This window comes from Chenopodium album, chromosome 14 (genome assembly GCF_948465745.1).
Source record: "Chenopodium album chromosome 14, dcCheAlbu1.1, whole genome shotgun sequence".
Lineage (NCBI taxonomy): Eukaryota > Viridiplantae > Streptophyta > Magnoliopsida > Caryophyllales > Amaranthaceae > Chenopodium > Chenopodium album.
The window spans coordinates 5,667,449-5,677,258 of NC_137847.1; the positions used below are offsets into that span (position 1 = coordinate 5,667,449).

General features: G+C 34.4%; 1 protein-coding gene across 1 annotated transcript; it reads right to left on the reverse strand.

Moving 5' to 3' along the window:
* Positions 1-748: 748 nt before the first annotated feature.
* On the reverse strand, positions 749-9,008 carry LOC145578700 (replication protein A 32 kDa subunit B-like). Its single transcript, XM_081635995.1, has 10 exons — positions 8,716-9,008; positions 8,457-8,567; positions 8,267-8,364; positions 8,137-8,178; positions 7,549-7,626; positions 2,991-3,069; positions 2,823-2,909; positions 2,658-2,731; positions 1,249-1,317; positions 749-1,132 (listed from the first exon to the last, which is right to left on the reverse strand). The coding sequence occupies exons 1-10, from the start codon at positions 8,815-8,817 to the stop codon at positions 1,048-1,050; spliced, it is 825 nt and encodes a 274-aa protein (XP_081492121.1). The 5' UTR covers positions 8,818-9,008; the 3' UTR covers positions 749-1,047.
* Positions 9,009-9,810: the final 802 nt, after the last annotated feature.

Here is a 9,810-nt window from a genome sequence, read left to right on the forward strand (position 1 = left end):
GGGCTACTAAATAATGAAGGTTGATCCCATGCATATAACACCCAATATACTGGTCTATTGCAGCGGTGGCATGCTGTATTGCACGTGACGCCCACAATTTCATTCATATCACAATTTCACAATATTATCACACGTATTACCTCTTTTATTTGCCATTACCTCCCAACTCTTTATTTCACACCATTATTTGGACCATTCAACCTTAACCTACCTAATAAGTTGAGTGAAATCTGGTATGTCTTACAACTCTCTTATACTATTGACTCAATATAACGGTCTATCATCTACATAGATTATCAGTTTAATGTAACGAGTTAATTAATATTAACCTAGTTTGTGTTACATGTCAGTATTAGATGGGGAGCGTTAATTAATCACTTTTTAAAGAAGGAAAAATACACAAAAAATTAGGACAATCTTCTCTTAAACTAGACATGTCAAATTAAGGGATACAGAGTAATATTTATGTCACGAGAATGATTAATACATTCCAACTCTGCTAATCCGTGAACAGTCTGCCCGACTCTTGATAATTCTATGGAAAACTATTGTACGAACTATGTTAAAAGAGATTGTTTAGAACAAGATTTTCATATTATAAACCAATTCTCAGTTTCTCACCAATGAAAAATGTACTCTTATAATCTTGCTAATACAGTACTGCATTAATTTTTTTCACTATTATATTTACCTATTAAGAAATATATTTTGCATCAGTCATGCGATTATTGATGCTGCAACATAAACATCATTAACAAGTATCAAGCATCAACATTCAGAAACACCCTTGCAGATATACCAACTGTTAGGGAGAAACATTTATAGGTGAATAATATAGAACTAGCAGTACTTATCATCATACTGAAAACTCGACTGTAAGTACATCTTTTCCCATATCCATTTTTACAACTAGCTAACCTTGAACTAAAATAGGTAAAAAAAAATGTTTCAATGACAAATTTACAAGGCGATATGCAGATAAAAAAAGGATAAAAGCAAACCCTTCAGACTGTTAGAACCCCCTTCCAGTGTGAGCATTCAGGGATATCAAGCATTTCCAGTTGATTTGTAGTGTTCATCATCAACAGTTGAGTAGACAAAACCTTCAACCTCGAGAGCCTTTATTGATCCCCTGTCAGTTGCCCATTATGCAAGATGTATATGTTAGAAATTTTACAGGAGCAGCAAATCACATTTTCTGTACATTGCAAAAAACAAAAATATAGAAACAGAAAAAGAACACAGTACATGATCTTATCAAGTGGAAGATTTAGTCGCTGCATGAGCTCTTTAACATGCACCCCTTTTTCCTGTGCCCTGAAACGAGTAAAGTATCAATGGATCAGCCATAGACAAGTCAAATACAAACATGAATATTGACAAGGCAGGTTAAAACCTACCGGCTGCCAATATTCTATCACACAGAAAAAATAGTAAAGAAGCACATATTAGATAACATGATGTAGCTTAGACTCTACTGCACCTTCCGGATACAAACTTCAATGGCATGAGCAAGATCCTAAAGTTCAGATAGCATGATGTTCTTATTATAAATTACCAATCAAGCACTAATTGGAGCACAAATTCTCTAAATACACGTGTAAACTTAGACTCCACTGAAGTAATAACAACCTTGAAAGTCAATTTCGGTATCACATCCAAAATTCCACTATAATTATCAACAAACCACACTGTGAAGGACTACATTACTTCGATGAACATGGCAATATTTCTTCTGAACATCTTTTTCAGACATTGAAAATAATCTTACGAGGATAGCTATACAGGGCAAGCTAAGCATTAATAAAACTTCTCATAATGTTCTGTTCCTTCTGTAATGATTAATATAAAGAGAACCTAATCTTTTAGCAGCCATCCTGCACCCATACAGCTGATTCTTACAGATTGGGATGTCCAAACCACCTTGACAGCACAGTATTGAAAATCTAATTCAGGCAAAAGCATGGTTGCTTAAATATGCTTTGCAAGTGTAACAGATTAAGTGTTGCTGAAAACAAACAAAATAGTATTTCGGCAGTGAATGATGGCTGTATACACTGCAAATGGAGAGGCAAAACCCACTCAGAGACAAATTTTCAGACTACAGGAAGTTACATAGATGCATTTCTATTCCAAATAATGTATATTCCTTAGCTTGCTTGTCATGTAGTCACAGGTGTGTTTGATTTATGTGTTATACATATTACTTATTGATGTGTTCATGGACATGTAAGCAATGCCAGTAGAACATGATGTTAAGCTTGGGAGAACATCCTTCCTAGAAAACCAGTCTCCCGAGCTTTTAAAACTATTTAACTGGAATACTTGTGAATACTTTCGAGTTTCGACTGCATAGGGCTACTGTCAATGCCCTTTGTCCAAAATGTCCATTTAAAGACTGATAAACTGATAGTACATAAATCAATATTGGTATGTACTTTTTTCAATTACTCCCTATGCTTGCTTTTTAAATCATAGTCAGGCCATTCTGCCCCTTTCAGTCACACTTAAGACAGGATTTTACACATCAACACAGACAGAATAAAAGGGTGAAAAGCAGCATATAATGGAACAGAAAAAGTGAAGTAGGCAATAGATGATATTATGACAATATGGAGTGATAAAGAAAAGGTAGCTAAATTCCAAGTTGAACTCACAGGCAAGCAGGTTGCTGCAGATACTCCATCACCATTTGGTCAACATCCTTTAATTCGGAAAATTGTCCAGGAAACTGTAACACGGCAAATAGAAGAAACTTAGAAGTTAAAAAAAGAAAAAAAAAATTCACAAAGATCAGACTATCCAGTGACACTGAATTATACTTGATTTTGCTGGGTACCCTGGTATCCTCTGATGGGCGTACCATTTACCGAAGACATCATTTGAGCATCAGCAGGAACACCAGTTGCCTGCAATGAGAGCATAGAAATGAGAAAAAATACAAGTGTACTCATACAACCTTAGAAACAATAGATATAATACGCCATTACCTGCAATTTGGTACTGTACGTGTGAACATACATGCACTCTAGGTAGTGATAAGTAAGTTCATTGAAGTCAGTAACAGGTCTGCAATTACAGAAACACCACAGTTCAATCAAGGATTCAGACTTCAGAGAGAGCATGATGAGATGAAATAGCAATCATAAAACCCTTTATGAAAGATGAGGAAATTGTTGTGTACAAATAAAAGTCTTCAAAATCTTGTGCTTGAGACTTGCCATGCACCTTTTAACATCAAGAATCAATCGCACAATCCTTCCACCCACTCCTCACCCATTAAAAAAAAAAAAAAATGCAAATTTAAAAAAAAAAAAATCATATTTTATTTAAAGGCACCTTACAAAAGCAGAAAAGCATAATTGGTTGTGAGGCAATTTAGAGCACAGAAGCAGAAGAAAATGCTACAGATCAAATGAAAAGACATACATATAATCTGTTCTTCAACATATAAGGACAAAGCCCCAAAGGTGGCAATATAATTGTTCAAATTGACTAGACAAAATCAAGGCTAGAAGTTAAGTGACAATAACAAAAAGGATAAAATGATACGGGCCCTATGTAATCCCTAGCCTCTTCTTTATGTCTCTCCAGCCTTTTTAACTTTAAAACTAATTAAAAAGGGCAGAAATTAAAGTCAGCTTGCCCTAAAATTTATTTCCTATAGTTGACTAAAATACATCTAGGATTTCCCAGATAAATCCTTGATCTGAAGATCTATATGGGAGTTAGAAATGACTGAATATCAAATACGGTATTTCAAGCCATCGGTAAGAATTTGTTTTTCTTTTCATTCTTGAGGCCTATAAATCTATAATTTGCAGATATGTTCTGTAAATCTCAGTCATTTAGACAATGTTTTGTACCATTATTTTTGGCATTTTTGTATGTATCATGAATCATAGAAATAACTTACCAGCTTACCACGGACCTATGTGAAAGAACCAAATTAAAAATGAGCATGTCAAATAGGTCACTTAGGTATAATCCAGTTGTTCCAACACATGTATATGTTAGAGGATAAAACATATTTCTGAGCTTCAACCATCAGCTTAAGCTTTTGGTTGAGTTGGTCTACTAACATGGTATCGGAGCCAGCGTGACACAAAGGTCACAGGTTCAAATCTCATCCATCCCCCCCCCCCCCCCTTCACACTTTCAAGTGGAACATTTTGCGCTAGATATGAGGAAGGCTCATGATGCATCCACACTTCAAGTCTAACGGGCTTAAGCTGCTTTTGGTTGAGTTGGACCTAAATAGTATAGTATTTTTTTTTAAAAAAAAAATTGGAAATAGTTACATACCTTGTCATGGTTTCAGGTTAGTTTAGAATAGAGATGGCAATCTAATTTGTATCCGACCTTGTCCGATCCGATACGATCAGAAGAAAAAAATCCAAGCTTGATAACATTTTTATGTACTTCCATATTTTTTTATCATAAAATTATGGTTTTATAGGTCTTTAGCATTGGCTAATGATAATTGGGTCAGAATAATATTAAAAGTCGGAGTTAGATGCTGGAATTTTTAGTCGGATCGAGTCAGATGTCAAGTCAGATGTCAGAGTGAGGCAAACCAGAAATCTAACAGCTTATAGGGTAGAAGTTGGATTATGCATAATCCGATCTGAATCCCACCCGTTCCTAAAACTCCAAATGAATTTTATTAAAAAATAAATAAATAAAAAATAAAAAAAAATATTATGCAGCAATAATGAAATATTAAGCTAATACAAAGGTGTCATCCCCATAACTCCATGCGTACCTCACAGAGATCATTCAACTATTCTAGTCCAATACAATACAATCCAAAGACTGATGCTTCCATCTCAATTATCTTCACTTTCCTATATTTAAATCAGGGCCATGTTATTGTTAGATACAATATCATACACCACAATCGATTTGCTTTCACCTAATTTTACACAACTATCATTCCAACTCTAAATTGAATAATTTCATCATAGATTCTAACTCTTCTTGTATTACTAGTATTAACTACACATCCACCTTTCAAAATTTTATTTTCGTCACATATATCTTCCAAAAATGATCTTCCTAAAGAGCCCAACATATCCGTATAGCAAAGTTGGCTGATTGTGGTCAAACTTGATTCTAAATGCTCCTTTCCAATGTAGTTGAGAAAAAACATCTGGGTAAACCACTGATAAGCAGTTCTCTACCACCTTGTTCACAATATTGAAATCAAAATCCTCATCTGTACAAAAATCACACCCTAAATATACCATTTACTTCATCTCAAGTCCAACCTTAGGTCACTACTCATGAGCTTCCAACCCTACTCCTCACAGTACCAAGAATACTTATCAATAGTACTTGCTCTAGATCCTTCCATTAGAACAATCTCATCTACAAAAACATATGACAAGGATCTCATAGTGTAAAAACTGCCAACTCATCCATCATTGTGGAAAGATAGAAATAGAATTTAATGCAAATTGGTGCAACCTAATGGTAATTAAAAATTCTTTTTAACACTTCTGCACCAAATTAACATTCCTTCTCACACATCTATATATCCTTTCATCATAATTGCATCATACACCCTCCTTTGTTAATGCCTCCTAAAGTACTTAGCCTTTAATAATAAAGCAATGACTAGATTTAAGAAATTGATTTCCAAATTCCAACAATTTTTGGAGCACTAAGTTAGTGTTATATCATATTGCTTTCATCAACCAATACCTAATATATTAAAAAAAAAAAAAAATCTTCAGTCATTAAGGTTAACCCAAAAGAGCTTTAGACTACGGCAGCAGTTCACACCTTGATTACAAATATCTATACCTCCTGTGCTGCTGTGCATACCCCACAAGATATATCATTCGGAAAAATAATTGCAGGCACATTGACAAACTGCAGCCTCAGCCAGTGCTTAAAACTGTCAGCAACTAAATCATTATAGGCTATGATCAATTTGTTTCAGTGATGACATTACCTTTATGAACAAGCTAAAAGATCAGCCAAAGGACTGAGAATTTAATAATTTCTTGTACTAATCTTAACTGAAATCTGAAACCAACAGCATGACTTCAACCATAACAAGTCTCAACTCTCTCAAGCTTTGTGCAATTGTGCCTTTTAATTTGAAACTGAGCTAGGCAATTGAACCAAATAATGCAAGAAGCACACCCCAAAATGATCAGAACCTGGACAAAAAGACTTTAATTTCGAGTTGTTGACACTAAGGAAGCTCTGCCCAAAATGATCAGAACCTGAATCCATTTATATAAGAAATCAAAAAAAGAAAAGCTAAACCAAATACATTTTAGTGCCCCTATACCCTAAATACTTAATAAACAGACCTGCATTTATTTAATTAATTTTCAAATACATTTTAGTTTCAAATTGTAATTGTTCATATTTTCAAGTGTATCAGAAAGTCTAGCTGCTGGAAAGAGGCCTAGTTCACAGGGGGTATACAGCATGGAGGCAAAGACTTAATCCAGAAAACAAACATCGTCAAATACCATCTTAGTCAAGCATCATTTGTACCTCCAGCCTATATTTGAAAACTCTCCAGCCCAGTAACCTTACGAGAGGAAATAACTGATCCATGAGAATCCATCTCTCAACACTATGACAATGAAGATATGAGATACTCAGTGCAGAAATGAATCATTAAATCCACTTCTTGTACTATATGGAGTATATTGTAAGAGCAGAAAAAAAAGGCAGCACACCAGTACCTCTGTGCAGTAACCATACTCTATACACGAACCAATTTCAACAAAATAACTGTATTTTTCCAGTGTTCCAAAATAAAAGTGCACATGCCTCACTGAAAGCTTCAAAGAATAGACAACATAGATATCCAAAAGTAGAACTTGATCACTTCCAAAACCTAAAACTATATCCAAAACATCTCAGAACTAGTCCAAATGCTACTTCCACTCAATATCAATGCTGAAAGTACATGATTCCAAATTTCTTGAGAAAATCAGCCAAAAAGGATAACTACACTCTCATTTCCACTAATTTTGATATAAGGTTAGCATCAATAACCTAAATACTTAACTTGTCAAAATAATTTTGACACAAAAAACAAGATTCATTATGTCTCACCCTTCCATCAAACCATGAATATATCTCTTTCAGCTAAAACTAAAGGGAAAACTAACATACACAAGATCTCATGAGCTAAATTCATTTTTCATCATTTACAACTTCATCTGTCTATTAAGTGTTAACAGTCCCCGAGATGACTCATGGTTCACCACAATATACCACATATACATCACAGAATTGGATTAACACAACTTTCCAGCAAACTAAGGAGTTCCGCTAGAAACCTGACCACTATACTCCCTCCATCATTTTATCTTTTCATCTATCTCTATAGCCTCTACCTCACCCTCACATACTACTTCCCCATGAAAAACCAGGGAACCCTTTCAAACTGTCACAAAGATGAGCAGAAATGAGAACAACTGCAAGTCAAAGATTTTTTGCATACAACATACAAGTTCCAGAATTTTTTTCATATTTAATGAAAAAAGAAACAATAAGAATTTTATACAAGCATACCTGACAGAAAAGGCCATCAATTGCTTTTTACCTTGAAACCCTTTCAAGTTTGCATAAATACGTACATACATGCCATCCCTGTTATATAAAAGAAAAAAGTGAACAACTACCTATTGTGTTACAGCAACCAATGTCATTATCAGATAGAAAACACCAATCAGGAAGCTAAATCCAAAACCATTTTCCAAAATAAATATTCCTACAAAGTTGGCAACACTATACAATCATACCTCCAAAGAGAATGGTTTCAGCTTTCGTAACACTTGAAAATAGAACAGCATAAGGGAACATGTATATTGTCTTGACTATCACAATAACTTCTCACGTTTTTTTTTTTTTTTTTTTGAAACACAATAACTTTTCACATGTATACAGCATATATCAATATATGCATAACTCAAATGCATAAAACAAAATTTCAGGACACCAAAATTAGGAAAAATGTTTCACGCTTCATGAAACGGAGGGAGTGCTACGCAAATTACAAGCAGTCAAGCAGTGCATGTCATTAAAAAAACGCATATGACCTCTCATAATCTAGAATCCTAACGAAAAATACTGCAAGATTTAAAAGATCAAGTAACTCACGTAATCTTTTCCATTTCCTTCGTGTCGTAAGGTTCATTAACCCTGTAAAGCCACAGATACAAATCCATAAAATTAAATTCATGCTGTCATACATGTCAAAACTCACAGAGCTTACAAATCAAAACCTCACCATCTGTGAACATTAATTCTCCCAGTTCCATCATCGAGGGCAAAACCGACATCAGTAACCCTTTCAGTCTTGTTAAACACCAGCCCAATTAGCGTCACCTAAATCAGCCAATTGTCCCAACTTAACACTCATTATTAAACTCAAAAATTCAAAAACTTTAACAAAATAATCAACAAAAAGAACAACATACATTGTTAACATCAACACCATCAACAACAAAATTGTTGATATCATTTGAAGCTAAAAGCGCTTCGTTAATCTGCTTCACCGTTAACGGCACTAATGCCTGAGCATCACGAGTCTGTAACAAACATTAATTGTTTCAAACAAAAGCCCTAATTAGTCAAAAATCCCAAATTTTCACCAATTAACATCATAATTAAATAAAATAAAAAAATTAGCATAAAATTGAAATCAACAAAATTAAGGAAATGAAAGAGAAAGAGTACTTTGGAAGTAGTATAAGATGGGTCGGCGGACTGAGTAGCTTGAGAAGGCATGAAACCACCGCCGGAAAAAGCGGCATTGCCGTCGAATTGGCCGGAATACATTATTGCCGTAATCGGAGAAATTGAAATCTGGAAATGATGCAAGAATTAAATACCCTAGAAAATTGATTTGATGAATCGGAGGATAGAGAAAATGAGAGGTTTTAGCAACTGTATGTGTGAGTGAGTGAGAGTGAAATTAGCATTTCCCGCCTTCTTTGAAGAGGGAAGAGGGAAGTTTTGGGCTTGCCCAACACTACAAAACCCTTCAATTCGTGTTATGCAAGTTTTGTAAAAGATGGTTGACAAAAATTTTTGTGCAAAATATGTATTTCCTCAGCGGATTTTTCACCGAATACCACTGAGTTAAATCTTAATTTATCATATACCATCGAAAACTTTCTAATACATTATATACCATTCAGTTTAACAAAAATGTCAAAACTTGGCATTAGTGACTAAAGCCTTATTTAGTTCGCCTTATATTTGCTTATCTGAACTTATCTGATCTGGTCTGGTCTGATCTGATTTGATCTGGTCTGATCTGAATGTCAGATTTGACTAAACTTTAACCTTAAATATACGATAATCTATACTAAAAAAATGTATCAAGTGGGGTCTTGTTAGATTCGTAATAGTGTGTATTTTATTGATATGTGATTTTCAGAATTTTTTTCATTACGAAAATAAAGATATTTAGCAATAAAAAACTGCACATAAAACGATGATATGATCTGAACTTATTTTTTCTGATCTGATCTGATTTGAACTTATTTTTTCTGATCTGAACTTATTTTTTCTGAAATAAGTAAAAATAAGGTGAACTAAACAAGGCCTAATGGACGTTAACACCATTAGTCATTAAGGTTAATAATGCCACGTGGCAACTTGTGATTTGTTCCCTTCTAAATAATTTAATTTTAAAATAATTATCTAATTACTTATCGAAAAAATAAATAAATAAACCAGCCACCACCAACGTTCCCCCAGCCAGCCACCACCAACGACACCCCCTGCCAGCAAGGAAGACCAGAACCGCCTCGACGGTGCAGAATC